Source organism: Rhinoraja longicauda, chromosome 17 (genome assembly GCF_053455715.1).
Source record: "Rhinoraja longicauda isolate Sanriku21f chromosome 17, sRhiLon1.1, whole genome shotgun sequence".
Taxonomy (NCBI): domain Eukaryota; kingdom Metazoa; phylum Chordata; class Chondrichthyes; order Rajiformes; family Arhynchobatidae; genus Rhinoraja; species Rhinoraja longicauda.
The window spans coordinates 22,833,569-22,858,972 of record NC_135969.1 but is presented as its reverse complement, the minus strand read 5'-3'; the positions used below and the strand labels follow the sequence as shown (position 1 = coordinate 22,858,972).

The window sequence follows — 25,404 nt, the reverse complement described above, 5'->3', positions numbered from 1 at the left end:
GTTGCTCTGCATGAAACCTTGCTCTGTTAATATAGATAAAAGTGTTGAGGTGTGCCTATTTGAAATTTCTATCAAGTGTTTTGGATGCTATGAAGAGCAGTTTACCCTGGTCACATCTTGGGATGTTACAGGTCTCCAGTCGAGTGTTCCAGTCCATGGTGTAGCACCAGGGGCCATCCTGATCATTATCAGGGTTGCGGCAGTAATTCTGATCCAAGCCTTTCTCTGGGAATTGACTGGGTGAGTTTCTGTTTATGAGCAAAATACCAGTCATACATCAATTTGATTCAACATGTACCATTAGAAATTCAGCGGAATAGTTAGGTAACATTACCCAAGGAAACTATGGATTTTTCCCCATCTTCCCATCATCATAATCATTTTATATATCCATGGTCTATCCTTGAGAAGAGGAAGTTAATGCAAAATTTAGAGCCAAATCTTTGGCCTCCAATCACCAGGCTCTGCAGGCCAGGGCTCAAACCCTGCATCTTCTAATTCTGGGGGCGAGTATTGTACACTTTCCCATTTGCTATATATCAGAAAATACAAGGTGTGCATTACCTAACAAGGCCAGTGCCAAAGCCAAGGCATACTGGCACTAATCCTACGGAGTGATACCGCAGAGATGTAAACTGAAGGAATAGATTAAGAACTACAGGCACTCATCTGAACACCAGCTGAGTGCCTGTAATGATTCTGGATTGGTTGGGGCCGAGGATCTGGGATAAGACAATCAGGAGAGGGTAGCTGTTCGCAAGGTACCACAGTTCCTATAACACCTGCTTCTGCATTTACCCCAATAAATCATTTTTATGGCAATCAAGCTGGGCCTTTTAGGATCCTTGGTTAGGCCTTTGCAATCATGGTAAAAGTAACTGGATTGGGCCAAATGTCTGTGTTGTTCAAGTCCACTTTCAGCATATCCGTTGAGAAAGCTTGATTACGTGGCTCCTGGGGAAACAGCCCTGGTGGCTGAACCAGTGCTGCAGTGGAGGCCCAGGACAGGGGAGGACTGCAGATATGTTTAATAGAGGAGGGATTGAAGTGCCTGCCAAAGATCTGTGTGAAATGGATGGTCCATGGGAATGCTACAGTCAGACTAAAGTTGGCACCTATCATTATATTTCTATTCCCCCTTCCCCCACACACTCCTCCCACTGTAATAGAACCTCTACCTGTGTTCATGAGGGACATTGGAACTCCAGTGCTGGCAAGTTTTTCCACTTTTGGTCTTGGAGACTGTGTTTCTGTATGAGACTCCTCTGTTCACAATGCATTCTCGTACATAATCTGAAAAGACAATGGTGGATAACATCAGAGGCAGAAAAAGATATAAACCGCTGTGAATGATACACATTAATTAGTTACTGAATTAATTATTGGTCCTTTAAATTACCAACAGTTACAATAATAAAAATACAATGGCAAAAATCAAGCTGCTGATAGAACTCAGCCAGCCAGACAGCATCTGAGGAGGGAAATGAACAGATGACATTTTGTGTCTGGACCTTTCTTCGGACAGATAGAGTAGAGGAGAGATAGCTGGCAAAAAGAAGCGAGGTAAAGAAGTGGGGGAAGACCTGGCAAATGACAGGTGGATCCAGGTAAGGAAGGTTGATTGGCAAATGAGTCTGGTGGGAGTGAGAAGGGTGAAGATAGTAACCAAGGATGGAGGTAATGTGGACAAGACAAAAGGGTGCAAATATGGAATCTGATAAGAAAGGAAGGTGGCAAGTGAAATGTAGAGCCAGAGGAGGCATGGTGGGCAGAAAGGAATAGTGAAGTGAGGAGGAAGGAAAACTGGAAGACTCGGTGGGTGGGTGATGAGAGGATGAAGAAGGTGGAGGAGGGATAAGGAACCGGATGATGAGGGCAGGGGCAGTGGAAAAGAAAGGGAAGGGGAGAAGCTGGGTAGAGAAGAAAGAAGGAGGGGGGATTACGTGAAATTGGTGAAATAACTGCAGATGCTGGTACAAATTGAAAGTATTTCACAAAATTGCTGGAATAATTCAGCAGATCAGGCAGCATCTCAGGAGAGAAGGAATGGGCTACGTGTCGAGTCGAGATCCTTCTTCAGACTTCTTCTTCATGCCATTGGGTTGTATGCTAGTGGAATATGAGGTGCTGCACCTCCAGTTTGAATGTGTCTTCAATCTGGCAGTGGAGAATATGATTGTGCATATTAAAGAGAAAGAACTGATGGGTGAATTGGATTTTAACCAGCACCCTCCTAAATACCCAACTTTTCCAGCAAAAAAAGCTCATCATGATCATTCAGTGTAAATGCTGTTTGCTCCAATTCAGTCTGGAATTTGGCACTGCCTCTTGAATGAGGAACAATGAGGCTTTCATGCACTGTATGCATATTCATAGGTTGATGTAGTCACATTAAAGCTACTAGCTCCTCAATATTACAAAAGTACAAATCTGATGTTCCCATGCTATTCATTGAGAGAGAATGAATACTGACGTGCCTCGGGTCACATTTTTACTGGTTCCCTTTATCATTACAAGAAGATTTTTATGGAGATTAAACTCTCAGAATCAGCCACCACACTGGCTTCACTGTAGTCAGTATTATCCTCAGAGAACGATCAGGCACATTACTACCACGCCTCCCCCCCTAGTTTACCCATTAATAGGTCACCTTTAAACACAGCCTTCAAGATCACAAGGTACAGCTCAACATTGTCGTGGCTAACATAATAATTATGTGGGTGCCATTCAGACACAAGCAGACAGCAATTTTGAAAAGGAAGATCATTTTTTTACACAAACCTTATGACATTGCCTCTGGAATTAATTAATTCAATCAAGTTATTGATAACAATGATTTCAAATTGTCAGGAAAGTCAATGAACATCTTGTTGGCTCCTCTCTTACTGTTAAAATTGTTCATGCAATTGCATTTATTGAACTAATTGGCTCCAGGTGTCTTTAGGTATCACAGCTGATGGAAAGGTATAGAGATAAGGGGTGTAGGAAGGAACCGCAGATGCTGGTTTATACCGAAGATAGACACGAAATGCAGGAGTAACTTAGCGGGTCAGACAGCACCTTGGAGAGAAGCAACAGGTGACGTTTCGGCTGGGAACCCTTCTTCAGACTGAAAGATAGAGGCAGGAGGGGGAAACTGGTGGAAGAAAAGGCCAAAACAAAACAGGGCTGACAACAGATGACCTCAGGAAGGGTGGAGTCCATAATGGCTCATTGTTGGCTGGGGAAGATGTGCCAATGACAGGGATACAAGGATGTGAATAGTGGAACTAATAGGATAACTAGGGTGGGGGAGGAGAGGAATGCAGGAGTTACTTGAAATTAGAGAAATCAACGTTCATACTGCTGGGTTGTAAGCTGCCCAATTTGCATGTGGCCTCACTTAGACAGTGGAGGAGGCCCAGGCCAGAGGTCGGTATGGGAATGGAAATCTGAATTAAAATGTTTGGCAACTGGGAGATCGAGTAGGCCAAGGTGGACTGAGCGTAAGTGTTCAGCGAAACGATTGCCACACCGGATACAGTAGATGAGGTTGGAGGAGATGCAAGTAAACATCTGTCTCACCTGAAAGGACTATCAGGGTAGCTGGATGAAAGTTGTGGGAGGAGGCATAAGGACAAATGTTGCATCTCCTGCGGTTGCAACGGAAAGGCCCAAGGGAGGGGGTAGTTTGGATGGGAAGTGATGAGTGAAGCAGGGAGTTGCAGAGGGAACAGTATCTGCTGAAAGCAGAAAGGGGTACAGAAGGGAAGATGGGACTGGTGGTGGGATCCTGTTGGAAGATGAAAATGTCGAAGATGATGTGTTGTATGTAACAGCTGATAGGGTGAAAGGTGAGGACTAGGGGCTCTCTGTCCCTGTTACAACTCAGGGGAGGGGGAGACAGAGCAAAACTACGGGATACAGAGGAGACATGTGTAAGGGCCTCATGATAGAAGGGGAGAACCCCCATTCCATAACGAATGAGCACATCTTGGATGTCCTGGTATGAAACACCTCATCTTGGGAGCAGATGTGGCAGAGACAGAGGAATTGGGATTAGGGAATAGAGCCTTTGCAAGAGTCATGGTGGGAAGAACTGTAGTCGAGATAACTGTAGGAGTCAGTAGGTTTGTAATAGATGTCTGTCAATATCTATCTCCTGTGATGGAAACGGTGAGATCAAAGAAGGGGAAGGAGGTGTCTGAGATAGTCCAGGTCAATTTAAGGGCAAGATGGAAGTTAGTGGTGCAGGAGGTAGCCCCGATGCTGTCGTCAATGCAGCGGAGATAGAGTTGGGTGATAGGGCCAGTGTACGTCTGGAACAGGGACTCAACTCTATCTCCACTACATTGACCGCTGCTTCGAAGCTACCTCCTGCATCCATGCAGAAATCATGGACTTTATTAACTTCACCACTAATTTCCACCCTGCTGTCAAATTCTTCCGTTAGCACATCTTCCCCAGCCAACAATGGGCCATTATGGACTCCACCATTCCTGAGGTCATCGGTGAATCCTCGGAAAGCATCCAGCCCTGATGTGTACCTCACCACATTCTCAAAACCTGCGCGGACCAAGTTCCTGGAAATCAACCCAGAAAATATAAATACATCAAGCTAGGTCAGGTACTAATAAATATTTGAATATGTAAAGGAACAGCAAGATCATGAAGTGGATGCCCACAGCTCTCTGAGGGAATTGGCTTGGATGGTCAAGATGATGTAGAAATATCAGATACTTATCTTTTTTTGACTGGAATATAGAATATAACAGACGTATCCTAGGTTTGTCATAACAAATTGTTTCCATCATGGCCTACCCAATAAAACAGTTCTGATCACTCCTTTACATAATATCAGTGATAGCACTATAGAGGATATTAAGGATGTTTACAGGAATATTTTTCAGCTAGTCTGACCTTTGTTTACTTTGGAAAAAAGACGGACAAAAACTAGGAAACAACATTTAAATTCTGATAAAGGATGAGACGAGGGTTAAGAAAACAATTCTTCAATCGATATTTGCTTGTGAGTGTGGTGGGTTTGGAACTCATCAACTCTCATTCCTTCTGGAAACAAATATATTAATTTGTGAGACACACCAGAGGAGGTCTCCAGAAACAGACACACCTTTCTTTTCGTACAGATCAACATGGTTATGCCTTTCTCGCTCTCTGCCTGATCTGTAACTGGTCCAGGGTAGAAGTTGGCATTCCTCATTCTGTAGGTTGTAATTGAAAGCCCTAAATGAAAAAGAAAGAGCTTTTTAAATTTATTTATTGACTTGTTGTTGTCCACTCCAAATTGCTGCGGAATCATCTGAGGATCTGGAGTCACGTATAAGACAGTCATAGAGTCTGACAGCGTGGAAACAGGTCCTTCAGCCCAACTTGTCCATACCGGCCAACAAGTCCCATCTACACTAGTCCCACCTGCCTGCATTTGGCCCATAACCCTCTAAACCAGTCCTATCCATGTACCTATCTAAATGTTTGTTAAAGGTTGCGCTTGTACCTGCCTCAACTACCTCCTCCTGCAGCTCGTTCCATTCATCTACCACCCTTTGCGTGAAAACGTTACCGCTCAGATTCCTATTAAATTTCCCCCCCGCCCACCCCCCTTACCTTAAACCTATGTCCTCCGGTTCTCGATTCCCCTACTCTGGGCACGAGACTCTGTCCGTCTACCCCATCTATTCTTTTCATGATTTTGTACACTATAAGATCATCCCTCACCCACCTGCATTCCAAGAATTAGAGTCTTAGCCTGCTCAACCTCTCCCTATAAGCTCAGGCTCTCGAATCCTGAGAACATCCTTATAAACCTTCTCTGCACCCTTTCCAGCTTAACACCAACTTCCCTATAACATAGTGCCCATAGCTCAACACAATACTCTAAATGCAGCCTCACCAACGTATTATACAACTGCAACATGACCTCCCAGCTTCTTTACTCAGTGCTATGACTGATGAAGGCCAATGTGCTAAAAGCCTTTTTGACCACCCTATTGACCTATGGTGCCACTTTCAACGAACCTTGTACCTGTACTCCTAGATCCCCTCCGCTCTACAACACTCCCCAGAACCCTACCGTTCACTGTGTACGTTCTGCCCATGTTTATGCTCCCAAAATGCAACACCTCACATTTTTCTATATTCAATTCCATCAACCATTCCTCAGCCCACCTACGCAACCAATCAAGATCCTGTTGCAATTTTGACAACCACCTTCACTATCTCATCTGCAAACTTGCTAACCATGCCTTGTATGTTCTCATCCAAATCATTGATATAGATGACAAACAGCAATGGGCCCAGCACCGAACCCTGAGGCACACCAGTAGTCATAGGCCTCCTGTCCAAAAAGGAACCTACCAATACCAATACCATCTGCTTCCTTCCATGAAGCCTTTTCTATCCATTCAGCTATCTCTCCTTTAATCCCATGGGATCTAACCTCCCAATTAGATTCATGAGACACGATCTCCCATATACAAAACCATGTTGACGATACCTCATCAGCCCTTGCACTTGTCCATGTATATCTTACTCCTCAGAATACTTGCTAGTAACTTACCGATCGCATCTAGGGTTCCTGCAATTTCCTCTAGCCTCCCACAGTGACCTCAGATATATCTGATCGGGCCTGGGAGATTTGTCTATCATCATACATGTCAGAACCTTCAGCACATCTGCGAAAGTAATAGTGACTGCTCTCTAGACATTTCCAGGGACTATCTCAAGATCCCCCGTCCTACTCCTGTGTGTAGGATAGTGTTAATTTAGTTTAAAGTTTTATAGATACAGCACGGAAACAGGCCCTTCGGCCCACCGGGTCCGCGCTGACCAGCGATCCCCGCATATTGACAGTATCCTACACACACTAGGGACAATTTATCTACATACCTGTACGTCTTCGGAGTGTGGGAGGAAACCGAAGATCTCGGAGAATACCCATGAGGTCACAGGGAGAACGTACAATTCTGTACAGACACCACCCGTAGTCGGGATCGATCCCGTGTCTTCGGCGCTGCAAGCGCTGTAAGGCAGCAACTCTACCACTGCGCCACCATCCCACCCACGTGCTGGGATTGCTGGTCGGTGTGGACCCGGTGGGCCGAAGGGCATGTTTCTGTGCTGTATCTCTAAACTAAACTAAACTAAACTAACTAAATTGCCATCACATCAGGAGATATTATGGAGAAAAGAATTCCATATCTTATGGCTTTGGTTCAGAAGTTAGTGCCACCAGCAATGGTGAAAAGAAGGGAGAAATTGCCCAAAGGCCAGGGATCTTAGAGGGTTAGTGGATGTTCGAATTTCTCAGGAAAGAGAACAGTTGCACCAGCGAGTGTTTTGAAAAGGAGGGTTAGACTATTAAGTTCAAGACATTGCTACACCAGGAACTCAGGCAAGTCAACAAGCAGCATGGCAATGGCCTGTAGCACTTCAGACTGAAGAAGGGTCTCATCCCGAAACATCGCCAATCCATATTCTCTCGTGGTGCTGACTGACCTGCTGAGTTATCCCAGCAATTTTTGTGCTTTTGTGTAATGCCCAATTGAACTTTGGCTGAGTTCAAAAGTAGTAGATGTGCAATCACTGCAGGGATTGACACTTTAAAAAGTTTCAATTTTTTTTGTATTTTCAGCCAACAAAGTAGCATTGGTCATGCCATTCCAAGGCAGCCCCTGTACATAGAACATGGAATAGTACAGCACAAAATAGGCCCCTCGACCCACAATGTCCATGTCGAACAAGATACCAGTTTAAATGAATCTTCTCTGCCTTCATGTGATCCATATCCCTCCATTCTCTACATATCTCTGTGCCTATCTAGAAGCCTCTTAAATGCCACTATTGTGTGTGCATCCACCACCAACCCAGGCAGCACCTTACTGGCAACCACCACTCTCTATGCAAAAAAGACTCGCCCCACACATCTACTTTAAACTTTCCTGTGGCCAGACATGCCCATCCTCCTCCAGGTAAAATTACGTGCAAGACCGATGGACTTGGCAAAATCAGCCACTACTGTATCTGGGGATGTATGCTTGCTGCAGGCTGAGGTCCTATCACATCAAAGTTGAGCTCCAAACCCTGAAATTTTGAAACCCCAGCTGCCCCTGGGAATGTAAATCATAATTCTGTAAGTGGGAAACTCAGCTTCGTCTCCAGAGATTCTACTTTTCTACGAAAGTAAACTGGGAAGCTAAAGTGTGAATAACCCTGTTTCCAGAGAGAATTTTACCTGCACTGAAGTGCACTGGTGCACTGGTTGGCACATTGTTCCTCTGACATAGGCTCTGCCTCGATGCGAATAGATGAAAAGGGAAGCTGTACTCCTTTAGAACGGTGGTAGTCATTAAGAGGACTCCGCTCTCCTGGAAAAGAAGTGTTAAATTATTCTTCAGTTTAATCGGGTCTAAGAGGCACAATGCAACTGCCTGCCCATCTAGGGCAGTAGGGGGAAAGAAACATCTAAGCTCTAAACGTTATACAGCTGCAATGTGACATCCCGATTTTTATACACAACACCACGACTAATGAAGGTAAGTATATTGTACTCCTCCTTTACCTCCCAAATGACTTGTGCTGCCATTTTCAGGGAATTATAGACTTGTACCACAAGTTCCCTCTGTGCATCAATGCTCCTAAGGGTCCTGCCATTTACAGTATACTTTCCTCTTGCATTTAGTGATTAAGAGAATGTCACGGCTGTGGGTAGAGATGACATTACTGATGGTTCATCCAGCAAGGCTATGTCCAACAATTCACACTCGAACGGATTAAACACAATTTGCCATTTCTCAACCAGTATTTTATCTGATCTACACCCTGACAACATTCCTCACTATCCAAAACTGCCAATTTTTGCATTCTCTTTAAAGATACTAATGTCAACCTACATTTTCATCCAAATAATTTATATATATAAAACAAAGAAGATCACAGTACTGATCCCTGCAGTCCACCAATGGGCACAGACTTTGTAAGTTACATCCCTCCACTGTCAAGAGACTGTTCTTGAAACTGGTGGTCATGGTTTTTCTCTAATCTCATTATGCTCTGTGTGAAAACGTTTCTTCTCATCTCAATCGTGAACGACTGAACCATTGCAAACATTAAAGCCAGAGACAACATCATCTCTTCATCTACTATATAATGGATTGGATTGATCGATACAGCATGGAAACATGCCCTTTGGCCCACTTAGCCCACGCTGACTATTGACCACCCGTTCATACTAGTTCTATGTTATCCCACTTTCTCATTCACTCCCTACATACTAGAGGCAATTTATAGCAGCCGATTAACCTATAAACCCACATGTCTTTGGGATGTGGGAGGAAACCAGAGCACACGAGAAAACCTAATCATAAGAACGTGCAAACTCTACAAAAGTCAGCACCCAATATCAGGATTGATTCCGTGTCCCTGGCCCTGTGAGGCAGCAGATCTATCAGCTGTAGCACTGTGCTGCCCTATAACACTGCTGCTTTACTAAAGCAATGTAAAAGTTGTTTATGTCAATGATATCATCTCTCTTTCTTCAAAACACAATAGATTACAAACGTAGTCTCCTTGGCTTCTTCAAATGACCAATAACCCCATTTCTGGAATGAATTTGGTGAACCTTCATAGCACTCCATCATAAGTATATCCTTCCTTAAGTAGACGACCAGATCCATTCATCATATTCCAGTTTAGATTCACAAAGACCCTGTGTAATGGCAGTAAAATTACTTTTGTATTCAAATTGCTCTTGCAATAAATGCTGACCTGCATTTAACTTTCAATGACTCACATGCAAAGACATTCGGAACATCAATGCCTTCCTACCTCTCACCATATAAAATACCCTGCTTTTCTACTTCTATCAAAGTGGATGATCTTACATTTCTCTTCCAAAGTTATGACTTTACATTTTCCTACATTACATTCTAACATTCGTTAATCCTGCCTTTATCCCCTGAAGAATTTTTGCATTCTCCTCACAATCTATACTGCCATTTGGGTTTGTAGCAGCAGCAAACATGGATATAAAGTCATAGAGCACGGAAAAAGCTCCTTCAATCTAACTTGATGCCGATCAGGATGACCCATTTAAGCTAATCCCTTTTGCTTGTATTTGGCCCATATCACTCTAAACCTTTCCTATCCATGTATCTATCCAAGTGTCTTTTAAATATTGTTATTGCACCTTTCTCAGCTATGTCCTCTGATAGCTCATTCCATATACCGTCCACTTCCTGAGTGAAAAAGTTACCCCTCAGGTTCCAATTAAATCTTTTTCCTCTCACCTTAAACCTATGACCTCTGCTTCTTGATTCTCCTCCCTACCCAGGGTAAAAGACTGTGCATTCACCCTATTAATTCCATATACGCCTCTATGAGACCCCTTAACCTCTAGCACAGCAAGGAATAAAGTCTAGCTTGTCCAATGTTTTCGTATAGCTAAGGCCTTTGAGTTTGTAGATAGCGGAGTCAGGGGGTATGGGGAGAAGGCAGGAACGGGGTACTGATTGTGAATGATCAGCCATGATCACATTGAATGGCGGTGCTGGCGCGAAGGGCTGAATGGCCTACTCCTGCACCTATTGTCTATTGTCTGGCAACATCCTCACAAATCTTCTCTGCACTCTTTTCAGCTTATTGATATCCTTCCTATAGCAGGGTGACCAAAACTAAACACAATACTCCAAATGCAGCCTCACCAATATTTTGTACAACTATAACATAACATCCCAACTTTTATACTCAGTACCCTAACTGATGTACCAAATGCCTTCTTTACCACCCTTTCTACCTATGATGCTAGTTTCAGGGAACTATGCATCTCTAGTGCTAGATCCCTCTGCTCTACACTTCCCAGAGCCCTACCATTCATCGTGAAGGTCGTGGCCTGGTTTGACTTCCAAAAATGCCATAAGTCACTTATCTGCATTAAACTCCATTGGCCATTCTTCAGCCCATTTACCTAGTTGATCAAGAGCCTGCTATAATTTTTGATAACCATCTTCATTGCCTACGAAACCACCTACTTTAGTGTGATCTGCAAACTTACAAATCATGCCTTGCATGTTCATATCTAAATCGTTGATATAAACCACAAAGAGCAATGGCCAATCCCTCAGGCACCACACTAGTCACACACATAGGCTTTCTGTCCAAAAAACCTGGTTTCCTTTTTCTGTTAGGTACAAAATCAAAAAACATGACTTCCTTTTCATTTGTACTTTGTTTCCAGCCCGATCCTATTTTTATTTTCTCAGTCTGAAGAAGGGTCCCGACCCAAAACATCACCTATCCATATTTTCCAGAGATGCTGACTGACCCGCTGAGTTACTCCAGCACTTTGTGTCTCTTTTTGTACACCCGCCTCTGCAATTCCTTGTTTCTACATTATTTTCTCAGTGTTTTTCATCACTTCCTTAACTGGATTGTAGAATCTGAGGGTAAGGTCTAAATTTGAATCAGACTAAATTAAAAACATACCAACAGAACATGTCTGGGCACTCAGAAATAATAGCATTATGGTACATTGTCTGGGACAGGACTGATGTGAGTTACGTATAATGTACTGTGATAGTACATTGTGTGGGAGTGAGTTGATATGGGTTTTGTGTTTTGTGCTATGACTATACTGCAAGGGACTGATAAGGATTATGTACACAGTGCCAAAAGTATATTGCGTGGGACAGAGCTAATATGAGTTGTATTCACAATTCTATGAACACTGTGGAGAGTAGACTAATCTCAACAGAGCTATTTCCTAAATAGATTAATTTCATCTGAAGCAGCTTGTCGCTATCTTTAAATATAGTTTTATTAAATTTTGACATCACTAAATTTAGTTATGACATAGATAATGATGTACGGTAGGGAATGTGGTAGGCATGGATAGATTGGTTGACCAACAAATGGTTGGCCAACAGGAAGCTGGCATTAAGCATAAATGGGTCTTTACCTGATAGGCAATATTAAATGAGTGGTGAGACTCACGGGTTGATGCAGCCTCAATGTTTTATAATTTGTATAAATAGTTTGAAAGAATTCACAGAGGGTATGGTGGCTAAATTCGCTGATGACAAAAGAAGGTGAGGTAAGATATATCATTTTACTGAGCTGTATGTAAAACAATGCATTTCTCTGTACCTAGGTACAAGTGACAAATAAGTATCATTGAATCATTGAGGTAGATAATGAAGAGGAGTCGCAAGAGACTGCAGCTGTTGGAATCTTGAGCGTAAAACAAACAGCTGGAGGAACTCAGCAGATCAGATAATGTCAAAAAGATGACTTTTAGGGAATCTACAAGAATCTACAAGAGATGGATTAAATGAGAAGACAGGGGTCTATCTAATGGATTATGAAAGGGGAAAATGTGAAATTGTCCATTTTGACAAATACAATTTTTAAAGGAGGATATTATCAAAAACTGTTTGAGGTGCAAATGCACCTGAGTGTCCTGCTGCATGATTCAAAACAGCTACCATGCAGGTGCGTAGCAACATAGAAAATAGTAGGAGTAAGGTAGATACAAAACGCTGGAGTAACTCAGCGGGACAGGCAGCATCTCTGGAGAGAAGGAATAGGTGACATTTTGGGTCGAGACCCATCTTCAGACTGATGACAGGGGAGTGGGCGGGACTGAGATAGAATGTAGTCGGAGACAGTAAGACTGGTGGGAGAACTTGGAAGGGGAGGGGATGGAGAGAGAGGGAAAACAAGGGCTATTTGAAGTTAGAGAAGTCAATGTTCATACTGCTGGGGTGTAAGCTACCCAAGTAAAATATGAGGTGCTGTTCCTCCAATTTCCACTGGGCCTCACGCTGACAATGGAGGAGGCCCAGGACAGAAAGGTCAGATTGGGAATGGGAGGGGGAATTAAAGTGCTGAGCAACCGGGAGATCAGGTAGGTTAAGGCGGACGGAGCGGAGGTGTTCAGCGAAATGATCGCTGAGCCTGCGCTTAGTCTCGCCGATGTACAGAAGTTGACACCTGGAACAGTGGATACAGTAGATGAGGTTGGAGGATGTGCAATTGAACCTCTGCCTCACCTAAAAACACTGTCTGGGTCCTTGGATGGACTCGAGTGGGGAGGTAAAGGGACAGGTGTTGCATCTCCTGCGGTTGCAGGGGAAAGTACCTGGGGAGGGGACGGTTTGGGTGGGGATGAGTTGACATGGGAGGTTCGGAGGGAACGGTCTCTGTGCAAAGCAGAAAGGAGTGGAGATGGGAAGATGTGACCAGCAGTGGGACCCCGTTGGAAGTGGCAAAAGTGTTGGAGGATTATATGCTGTATGCGACGGCTGATGGGGTGGAAGGTGATGACAAGGGGGACTCTGTCCTTGTTACGAATGGTGGGAGGGGAAGCAAGAGCGGAGCTGCAGGATATCAAGCTCTCACTACCAAGTAGGAAAAGTATGAAAAACCTCATCCTGGGTGCAGATGTGGCGTAGACGGAGAAATTGGGAGGAGAGAAAGCAGGGTGGGAAGAAATGTCGTCTCGATAGCTATATGTCAGTAGGATTGTAGTAGATGTCGGTCAGTCTGTCTCCTGTGATGGAGACGGTGTGATCCAGATACAGTCGGGAGATGTCGGAGATGGTCCAAGTGAATTTGAGTGCAGGATGGAAATTAGTCGTGAAGTTGATGAAGTCAGTGAGTTCTGCATAGGTGCAGGAGGCAGCACCGATGCAGTTGTCAATGTAGCAGAGGTAGGGTTCGGGGATAGGGCCAGTGTACGCCTGGAACAGCGATTGTTCGACATACCCTACAAAGAGGCAGGCATAGCTGGGGATTAGGAACATGGATAGATTTGCAGCCAGAGCCAGAACCTGGACTACTTGTATGTATCTGTTTGTACTGACAACTGAAACTGAAAAGCTGATATTCTATGTCCAATTCCCTTTCACCTCAGAGGCTGTTCCCTTTAAACTCAAGTTCCCTGGAAAATGTATTATATTGCTGTGTAATAATGAAATTAAGGTGGGTATTGGTATGTCCATAGAACTAACACCTGATAGTCTGGGAAATTTGCTAGCCCAGCAGCACAAACTCCAGAGGGTATGGGATTAACATTGTTTTTCGTGTTTGCCTTCTTAACTGCAGCCGCAGTTTCCCTTCATTGAATGGTGCTTCATGTATGCTTCCCTTCATTGAATGGTGTACAAGGGGACCAAGGTCTTCTTGCACCTCATCCTTTCCTAATCTCTCGCCATTCAGATTATAATCGGTCTACTAGTTTTTGCCACCTGCTACACGTGCTGTGTATTTGTCCAATTTTTAGCCCAGCCAAGAATGGACAATTGTTGTGGTTTATCTAAGCACTCCTTAAACATTTGCCATTGCTGATAACAGGTTACATTCCCCAATCTATCTTGATCAACTCCTATCTTATACCATTATAGTTTCTTTTATTTAGCATCAAGACCCGTCTCAGAATAACTCTCTGTCATAATGAAGAATTCCACCCTATTATGCTTGCTCTTTCCCAAGGGACCCTGGACTATGAGACTGTTAATTAATCCTTTCTCATTACATAACATCCAATCTAGGAAAAACTGCTCTCTTGTCGGTTCCTTGGCGTATTAAAATAAAACATATCGTACCAGGAGTTTCTCTACCACAATATTGAATACAGCTTGATCCATGATCACCTAATTGCATGCATCTCTGATTTCCTGTTTAATGCCATCCCCATCACGACTACTTTGAGACTATCTATATACCTCCCACTAGTGTTTTCTGCCCCTTGGTATTTCTTATACAGATTCCACATCAACTGAGCTAATATCATTCCACACTTTGTGCTAATCTCTCTTTAATTGCCAATCATCTGTTTTTTGTGTGTCTACCTTCTGTGTAAACCAGCATCTGCAGTTCCTTCCTTTTTTATAATGTACTCTTTTATTGGCATTTCACAGCAAACACATTTCCATAAAACGGGTTTCAGGTATAATGCTATATGTATACATCATCCACTTATGTTTGTCTTGAATTGCCTCTTTTTGTAATTTGTACAAAGCAAATATAGAAACAGAAACACAATAAAGGCTACAAACACTTAGGGAGTGATCCTTTCTTTTCCATATAATCAACATTTTGTAAAATTAAAGTCTGGCCTATGAGGCGTTACATAGTTAACCCAATTTTCCCAGCATGTCACAAATAAATCCAATTTAAAGTTAACATATGCTGTTATTTTCTCCATTTTATAAATATCCATTGTGGTGTCCATCCATGCATTCTGGGTTGGGCTCTCCTGTGATAACCATTTCTTTGTGAGAGCTTTTTTACCAGCTACCATCAATATATTCAGTAAGTATTTGTCTTTTTCCACCAGTCTTCACGTATGAGTCCAAAAAACATAGTCTTACTCTCCAGGGGCACATGACATCTAAAAATGTCTTGTAAGGCATCATGTAACTCTCTCCAAAAATCTTTAATACAGGGCAATCCCAGAGAACATGGTAATGATCTGCCTTTAAATTTCCACATTTTCTCCAGCAAACTGGAGAGTTCCCACCTTAATGGGCTTTCTGAGAAGGCATAATAAAATACCGTATCAGACTTTTCCAACTAAACTCCCTCCAATTTTGTGAGCTGGTACACTTCCATTGATACCTCCATATTGCTGTCCATTCTTCCTCGGATATGATTATCCCTCCTTCCTTCTCCCATTTCATTTTAATATATAAGGTTGAGTGTGATTTAAGATTCAGTAACCCTTTATACATACATGAAATGATTTTACTACCAGTATTTAAATTATACGCTTTCCTAAATAATCCTGTCAAACCTATACTCGACTTCATTATGTTTTTAACATTTGTATTAATGTGGTTCCGCATCTGTAAGTATCGATAGAAGTCTTGTTTTTCTAACATGAAATTTTCCTTCTTTCATTATGTTACAAAGAACAGTTATGCCTTTAACTGTCCACTCTTTAAACCTACTATCTAATTTATTAGGAGTAAAATCTGTGTCATATGCGCACCATTTAAGGATTGTAATGTCTTCCTCTAAATTATACTCTGTTATAACTGTTTTCCTTATTTTAAGAGTCAATTTTACCCAAAGATTTTTAATAGCATTTATATAGTCTTGTAGTTTGCTGTCAGCTATAATCGCTTGTACAGAGATGGGGAGTGTTCTCTCTTCAATATTTTTCCATTGAGAATCATATGATTGGTTGCACCAGCATATCATAGGTCTTAACTGTGCTGCCTGATAATAGTCGTTGAAAGAGGGTAGACCCCATCCCCCCCTTTTCTTTTGTTAACTGTAAGGTTTTGAGACGAATCCTAGGCTTTTTACCTTGCCATATATATCTTGACAATATTTTGTCCCATTCTTTAAATTGTTTTTGGTTAATCTCTATTGGTAGGGTCTGAAATAAATATAACAGTCTTGGTAATATGTTCGTTTTAATAGATTCAATTCTCGAGCTGAGACTTAAGAAAGGAATTAGGTTCCATCTAGCTATATCCTCCTTAATGTTTTGGTGTATAAGTGAATAGTTGCATTGTAATAGTTCTGTAAGATCCCTTGGTATAATGATGCCCATATATTTGAGATTTTCTGCTTGCCATGCCAGAGGGTACCTACTTCTGACTTCTCCTGATGGGCTGTGATTGTATGTAAGCGGTTGTGTTTTACCTATATTAATCCTGTATCCTGATAGTTGACCATATTGTTCGAGTGATTGCATCAATTTAGGTAGAGAGTTTGTTGGTTGCCCCAAATAAATCAAAATGTCATCCGCATAACAGGCCAATTTATGTTCAGTCCCTTGAATAGTAATACCTTTTATTTTTTAATTTTGTCTTATATATTGAGCTAGTGGTTCCAGATATAATGCAAAGAGTAACGGTGACCACGCACATCCCGCAGTTCCTTCCTACACCTGTTTTTCTTTGTTGCCTCTCTTTCTTAAATATTGAATAGCCCTGTATGTTGTTGCTAACCTTGATCCTCCTTCAGTTATGCCTCGAGAGAAAAAATTATATCACACCCATTTACATCGACTTGTACAATGAATACATCCAACATATTGTGAATGCTGCCTGCATTAACGCATAAAGCCTTAAAAAAGGGCCTTTTAACATTCTTCATCCCTTTAGCATTATTTTGAACTGTTGCCCTGTTTGTTTTTTGCCCTTGATTCTTCTGTCATCCACTTTAGATTTTCCCTTCCTTTCTTTTGTTTCTATCCTCTTTCACCTTCTTCTGTCTCTCTTCACATTTTCCCATCCCCCTATCACTTGACAGATTTTGCTAAGTTAAAGAAATTTAATAAATATTAAGTTTTTCTTCACAAATGACATTTGCAATGATACCACCATCGCTCAAAAGAAACCTGAAGCCCTGGCAACCATTGTCTCTGCATATCTGTCCCAATCCAACAAGCACACATCAGCCATTCCACATGATGGTGAAAAATGTGAATCAATAAGTTAAACTATGATTGACCAAGGATAAGTCTACAAATAATATAGACTTTGGTCTTAAACAAACAGGCTTCATTCAAAACAACTTTCTCTCAGCAGCCACATGGAATGCTGGATTTTCCTGCTCTGACCAAATCGGGTGAAATGGCAGCAAAAAAAGATGATGAAATCAACCATTGTTCTCCCTTTCCTCCATCTTCAAGTTAACATGCATAAAATATGACTGAGGACCTGTCCTCTTGTCCCTTTCCTCTCATGTGGCTACACAATACCCACTTCTTCGGACAGCCTGCAAGAAAATGATTGGTAGTCTCAGGACAAGATGAGATGGGGAGCGGGTATTAAGTGGAAGCATCCTCTCTCCCCTACAAGCCCCCTGGATACCTACCTTTGTAATATTGGTCTGTAGTTACAAACCTTTTAGGGCCAGTCACTGACTCTTCAGCAATGACATAAAGTAGTGACGTTTCTGCAGGCTCTCTATGGTATCAAAAATCCCATCAGAAGTCTAGCTTGCATGGATAATAATCCCCAACCGGACTTTCAATTGGGTAGACAGGATACCACAAAAAAGAACACCCAGGTGGATGGCATATTTGCCACATTGATGTGATTATGAAGCTGTTTAATACAAATTGTCACTGTGCCACAAGACATTGACAAAAATGTACACTATAAGTTCACATAAAATGAAACAATGAAAAGTATTCTTATTTGAGCATTCTTTACTACTTAAACATCCATTTAGCAATTGAATTCCTAAGGCTTTACTTACCATCCACAAGTTTGTTGCTTAAAATGAAGATCAGTATATAGAGAAACTTCATTTTGTTCAGCTTAAGAATCACTGATGTTGCTGTCCTGGTGCACGCTAATACTCTGCTATTTACTCTGGACTCAGAAATGAGATATCAACGAATGCCTCTTTTCACAATTCCCTTACAACATTCCTCCAATGTTTATCTCTGGTTCACTTATTAACTTCTTCCTTTTCAAGGATATATTGACTTTGTTAACTCTGTAAGCAATTTCTCATCTATAAATTCCCACTCAGTCCCACACATTTCCCTCCCCTTCACCCCCACACATGAACACATCTGACAGCCTACCTGAGGGCAGAGGCATCATTACCAAACCTTATCTAATTTGGCAATGGTTTCAAATGTAGAAACACATTTAACTGGCTGCAATTTACTAAAAACCCTCAAGCATAATTCTGCAGATATGAGGGTAACAACCAGGAGGCAGAAATTACTACTAGCTTTTATTTATTCTTTTTTTACAGATTGTGAAGTTGATTGAAGTTACTCCATTGTTCATGATCCTATTGGGGCATTATAGTTGTGAATTATTATAGTTCTAGTGGGTTTGCATGAGGCTGGATCCACGACACAGAATCTATTGTGGCTGATACTTCTTGCATGATTCACAAGGTAGGCTCAATTATGTTATTTCTATAAATCTTCATTTATTATGTTGGATCTTTTATACTAGGTTTATTCAACAGGTTGTATAATACTGAATGCGTCACCTTTGAGATGTCATTGAAGGACCTTGACCTGTTTTTGTACCTCCCCGGTTTTCAACAATCACTTCAGCCAAATTAAGTGAGAATGTGGTACAGGCATCATATATCACTTTGCACTGCCTTCAACAACATCAGTGACAAATGAAGACTGTAAAACAGATGTCAGTATTTCCAACCAATGAAGACAATGCTTCAGTTGATTATAAAAGCAGAAAATGCCAAACTCAGCAGATCAGGCAGCATCTGTGGAAAGAAGTACAGTTAATGTTTCAGATCCAGGATCCTTCATCAGAACTAGTTAGGAGAAAAAATAAGTTTAGGAGAAAAAATAAGCGGAGAAGGAAGGGGGGGGGAGGGGTGTAGAATGGGTGAAACAAAGGCAATTTATCTGATAGGATGAAATACTTTGGCGTTAAGGTGCTGTTAAAATCAGATTACCTTTCTTTGTGTAATTTGTTGCTCATGTTGTATATTCTAGGTAATGTTGAAGGCCAGACTATACAAAAAAGAAAAAAATAATGTGGCAAGCAAAAATAACCAGTTCTCACATGAACAGAAAAAAAGACTGAATTATCTAAGGTTGGATCATTTTATATCAAGTCCTGCAGGCAGCAAAGACGAGGTGTTATTCCACAAACATACATGGAGTCTCATTGTAACAGTGCAGGTGGCCACAGACAGAGAGGTCAGAGTGGAGTAGGTTGGTGAATCAAAGTGACAGGCAAACGTTCTAACATTCTCATGCACTTGGTGAGACTATGTTCTTACCCTCAACAACTTCCCTTTCATTTCCTCTCACTTTCTATAGATCATGCAGGCAGCCAAGGGGGCCTTTAACGGGCCCTGGCTGTGTCTGTCTTTCTAAAGGCTAAATGGAACAGTCAATGTTCTAAGCCTGTTTGGCACACCTCCCTTCCCACCATCTCTTTCTCCACTATATGGACAACTGTATTAGTGCTGCTTCCTTCTGATCCCATCAATTCCATTACCATTGCCACCAACTTTCACCCTGCCTTGCTTGTCCTTTGCTTTCTTCATTGCCACAGTCCAAAGGCAAATTGACGCATCTCTTATGGCTTACAACCCAATCGTATAAATATTGAATTTTCCAGTATCAGGTAACCCACACCCCTTGTGCTCACCTCGCGCACACACTGACCAGCCCACCTAATTTTCTTCACTCTTTCTTCCTCGTCCTCCTCCCGCCCTCCTGGTCTCAACCCTCCCTGTCCATCATGTCCTCCCCATCTGGTTCCACCTATCACCTATCAGCCTATAACCCTCACCTTCATACTGCTATATACTGGCAATCTTCCCTGTTTCCTCTTAATCCTGATGCAGAGTCCTGACCAAAATGTCAATTTACACCTTTTACCTCAACAGATGCTGCTTGAGTCCCAAATTCTGCTTCTTGTTCAAGATTCAGTTTCGATGGTTTTAAGATGTGATCTATAAACATGGTAATGATGGATATAGGTAGCAAGTAACTGCATTTACAGGCAAATTTATTTGCAGAAAGTTGATTATTTTTCAGTATTAAAAAATAAGAAGTTGATTTGTACTCAATTGAATCACGCTTTCTTGGATATTTGGTGTAATTCTAGAAATTCGGATGCCTAAGTCATGAGTAAGTACATAAGAACGGGATGCAATGGGGGAAGTTGCACAAGAGTTTACTTTTTTTCCATGGGCCAAAATGCCAGCAGCACCAATCTCGGCTGGTTCAATCTCCAGCTCAATATCACTTTCTCCTGAACTTCCCATACCCCTTGACTCCCAGGTAGTTCAAATGTCTGTCAACCTCTGCCTTAAAAAAATGGAACGATTCTGTCTCTGGGATGAAAAGAATTGTGACCCTGTGAGAGCAGTACTTCCATCTCATCACCATTTTAAATAGACAACTTCTTATTCTGAAACCATTAGAAGAAATATCCTCCCTCCTTGTTAATCTCCCAGACTCCATTTAACACATAGGACCCTGATATTCTTAGTCCATTTAACACATTGATTCCTGTGCTCCCTCTTCCTCACTGGGGAGCTGGTTTGCACACACAATTTACCTCATTGGAGCCAGTTACCATGCTCCCCTAAAATTTACTTGGTTTTGTTTCCTGTGCTCCCCTGAAAACTTACCATTTAAACTTGCAGATTATCTGGAAAATGCATTATTATATTGTGTAACATATGAAACAAGTGTGTTTGTACTATTAACCACTGGGACCAACAATGTAACAACAGTACTGCAAGTGTGGTCTACCAATAGCCTGTAAAATTGCATCTAAACTTTACTACTTTTGCACCCCATACCCCTCGCAATCAGCCTTCCTATTTATTTGCTGTACCAGCATGCCATTCCTTGCTGTTTCATGTATTGAGACAAACTGATCTCTTTGTACTGCAACATTTTGTAGTCCATCACTCAATTTAAGTAAGATTGCTTTTTCATTCTTCCTTCCAAAGTGGAGAACCTCACATTCTCCCAAATTACACTCCATATGCTAATTAATTGATATTCACAACTAACATCCCTTTGCTCGCTCATTATGTCCTCCTCAAAACTGTTGTCCTTAAAATGGAATTTGCTGTCTACAACCACTAGAGGTGCTTTCAAGTACTCACTAAATAAGGTGTTCTTCCTTATTGTTTTCTGCTGCTTACTGGACAACCTATCAAATACCTTGCTTGGTCGATGAGCTCTAACAAGCAAACCAAAACACAAGAGGAAGACATTAACAAGTTGAGTGAGTGAGTGAGTGAGTGGGCATGGCAGATGCAATATAATGTAAATAAATGTGAAGTTAACGACTTCAGTCGGAAAGCAGAGCAAAGTATTATTTGAATGGTAATAGGTTGGGAAATATTGATATACAGAGGAAACTGAGTGTCCTTGTACACCAATCACTAAGCAAATATGCAGATGCAGCAGGCAGTTAAGAAGGCAAATAATATGTTAGTCTTTATTGCAAGAGGATTTGAGTACAGGAGCCAAGATGTCTTCCAACAACTGTACAGGACATTGGAGAGGCCACACAAAAAGCCATAAGGAATAGGAGTAAAATTAGGCCATTCAGCCCCTCAAGTCTACTCTGCCATTCAATCATGGCTGATCTCTCTCTCTCTCTCTCTCCTAACCCCATTCTCCTGCCTTCTCCCCATAACCTGACACCTGTACTAATCAAGAATCTATCTATCTCTGCCTTAAAAATATCCACTGATTTGGCCTCCACAACCTTCTGTGGCAAAGAATTCCACAGATCTCTGACAAATAAATTTCTCCTCATCTCCTTCCTAAAAGAACGTTCTTTAATTCTGATGCTATGACCTCTAGTCCTCTACTCTCCCACTAGTGGAAACATCCTCTCCATATCCACTCTATCCAAGACTTTCACTATTCTGTATGTTTCAATGAGGTCCCCCCTCATTCTACTAAACTCCCGCGAGTACAGGCCCAGGGCCAACAAACGCTCATCATAAGTTAACCTACTCATTCCTGGGATCATTCTTGTAAACCTGGAACCGCTCCAGAGCCAGCACATCCTCCCTCAGATATGATGCGCAAAATTGCTCACAATATTCCAAATCTGGTCTAACAAGCACCTTATATCGCCTCAACATTACATCTCTGTTTCTTTATACGTCCTCTTGAAATAAATGCTTTCTTTACTACAGATTTGACTTGCAGATTATCCTTTTGGGAATTCTGCACCAGTAGTCCCGAATCCCTTTGCACCTCCGATTTCTGGATTCTCACCACATTTAGAAAATAGTCTACGCCTTTATTCCTACTACCAAAATGCATGACTCCACACTAAAGACAAAGTGCAGTTTTGGTCTCCTTATATAAAAAAAGATATACAGTGCATTCAGAAAGTATTCAGACCCCTTCACTTTTTCCACATTTTGTTATGTTAAAGCCTTATTTTAAAATGGATTAAATTCATTTTTTTAATCATCAATCTACACACAATACCCCATAATAAAAAAGCGAAAACAGATGTTTAGAAATTTTTGCAAAGTAATAAAAAATAAATAACTGAAATATCATATTTACACAAGTATTCAGACTCTTTACTCAGTACTTTGTTGAGGCACCTTTGGCAGCGATTACAGCCTCAAGTCTTCTTGGGTATGACGCTACAAGCTTGGCACACCTGTATTTGGGTCATTTCTCCCATTCTTCTCTGCAGATCTTCTCAAGCTCTGTCAGGTTAGATGGGGAGCGTCGATGCACAGCTATTTTCAGGTCCCTCCAGAGATGTTCGATCGGGATCATGTTTAGGCTCTGGCTGGGCCACTCAAGAACATTCACAGACCTGTCGCGAATCCACTCATGCGTTGTCTTGGCTGTGTGCTTAGGGTCGTTGTCCTGTTGGAAGATGAACCTCCGCCCCAGTATGAGTTCCAGAATGCTCTGGAGCAGGTTTTCATCAAGGATCTCTCTGTACTTTGCTCCGTTCATCTTTCCCTCGATCCTGACTAGTCTCCCAGTTCTTGCCGCTGAAAAACATCCCCACAGCATGAAGCTGGCACCACCATGCTACACCGTAGGTATGGTGCCAGGTTTCCTCTAGAGGAAGTTCATGCCAAAGAGTTCAATCTTGGTTTCATCAGACCAGAGAATCTTGTTTCTCATGGTCTGAGAGTCCTTTAGGTGCCTTTGGGAAAACTCCAAGCGGGCTGTCATGTGCCTTTTACTGACGAGTGGCTTCCGGCTGGCTACTCTACCATAAAGGTCTGATTGGTGGAGTGCTGCAGATATAGTTGTCCTTCTGGAAGGTTCTCCCATCTTCACAGACGAACTCTGGAGCGCTGTCAGAATAACCATCGGGTTCTTGGTCATCTCCTTGACCAAGGCCCTTCTCTCCTGATTGCTCAGTTTGGCCGGGCAGCCAGCTCTATGAAGAGTCCTGGCTGTTCCAAAGTTCTTCCATTTAAGAATGACGGAGGCCATTGTGTTTTGCAGGACCTGCAATGCTGCAGAAATTGTTTTATACTCTTCCCCAGATCTGTGTCTCAACACAATCCTGTCTCGGAGGTCTACGGACAATTCCTTCGTCTTCATGGCTTGGTATTTGCTCTGACATGCACTGTCAACTGTGGGACCATATATAGACAGGTGTGTGCCTTTCCAAATCATGTCCAATCAATTTAATTTACCACTGGTGACCTCCAGTCAAGTTGTAAGAAACATCTCACGGATAATCAATGGAAACAAGATGAACCTAAGCTCTATTTTGAGTGTCATAGCAAAGGGTCTGAATACTTATGTAAATGTGATATTTCAGTTATTTCTTTTATATTACTTTGCAAAAATTTCTAAACACCTGTTTTCACTCTTTTATTAAGGGGTGTTGTGTGTAGATTGATGATTAAAAAAATGAATTTAATCCATTTTAAAATAAGGCTGTAACGTAACAAAATGTGGAAAAAGTGAAGGGGTCTGAATACATTCTGAATGCACTGTACCTTCCATAGAGGGAGTGTGCAAAAATTTCACTAGAATTAAACTTGCATGTGCACGAATATCGTACAAGGATTGACCTTGGTCAATTCTATTGGCCATGTCTCTGTTCACTACAGCATAGAATAATGAAAGGAAATATAACATTAAAATCTACAAAATTCTGACAGGGCTGGATGTACGGAGGATATTTCCTCTAGAATGCAGGGTCATAGTCTCAGGAAACAGAATGAGACATTTAGCACTGGGATGAAGAGAAATGTCTTCACTCAGGGGGAAGTGAACTTATGGAACTCTCTGCCACAACAAGCAGGGCGGCAAATTTTCCACTTTCATCTTTGTCATCCTTTAAGGGTAAACGGTAAGAAACTATTTCCATCTGCAAGTAGTTCATTGATCTGGGAGCAGAGATTTAATTTTAAGCAAAATTAATAGTTGTGAGAAGGTGGTGGAAACATATGAACATCTTGTTTTTTGCAGATATTTGACAAGAAAATGAAATGGATTTCCACAGCATAGCCCTGAGGTGCAGGTAAGGACCAAACCCCCAGATTTAACGATAGCTGCTTGCTGTTGCTCTTCAAAGCCAATGCAGGAAGATGTTACATGTGCCTTTGGTGGGTAAACAGCTGATAATGCAATGGCTAATTCATTAGTGGCTTCCTTCTTAATTGAAAACATTGTGAACTGATCAGCATGCACCTGTACACTGTTGCAGATTGGTTGGTTATAGGGTAAAATGGATCCCTAAAATAACTCAAACACTTTTGTGTTAAGGCAGAGTAAACTGGTATTAAACAGTTGTGGAGGAATAATTCGCCAGGTATGGGGAAGATATTCTGTAAGTTTCCATTAAAAACAGGAAGGTTCAATTACCTATCGTGGTTATGGGTACTTACAATCATGTACTTACAATCATGGAATTAATTGGAGCAAGTCATGTGAGTTAAGGAATTTTTCTTCAAAGCATTGCAGTG

The 25,404-nt window shown here is 41.8% G+C and overlaps 1 protein-coding gene and 1 long non-coding RNA gene across 2 annotated transcripts in view; one reads left to right on the top strand and one right to left on the bottom strand.

Moving 5' to 3' along the window:
- mst1 (macrophage stimulating 1) overlaps positions 1-18,366 on the bottom strand; it is a 50,167-nt gene extending 31,801 nt beyond the window's left edge. Inside the window, exons 1-5 of the mRNA XM_078414353.1 lie at positions 18,214-18,366; positions 8,231-8,363; positions 5,111-5,223; positions 1,179-1,293; positions 106-248 (exon numbers count right to left, since the gene is read on the bottom strand). Of these exons, the coding sequence (XP_078270479.1) occupies positions 106-248; positions 1,179-1,293; positions 5,111-5,223; positions 8,231-8,363; positions 18,214-18,265 (556 nt within the window). The 5' untranslated portion in view covers positions 18,266-18,366. The remainder of the gene's footprint in view (positions 1-105; positions 249-1,178; positions 1,294-5,110; positions 5,224-8,230; positions 8,364-18,213) is intronic.
- Positions 18,367-18,727: 361 nt separating this feature from the next.
- Positions 18,728-24,963, top strand: LOC144601862 (uncharacterized). Its single transcript, XR_013548381.1, has 2 exons — positions 18,728-18,871; positions 24,908-24,963. It is a non-coding gene; the product is annotated as an uncharacterized LOC144601862 (long non-coding RNA).
- Positions 24,964-25,404: the final 441 nt, after the last annotated feature.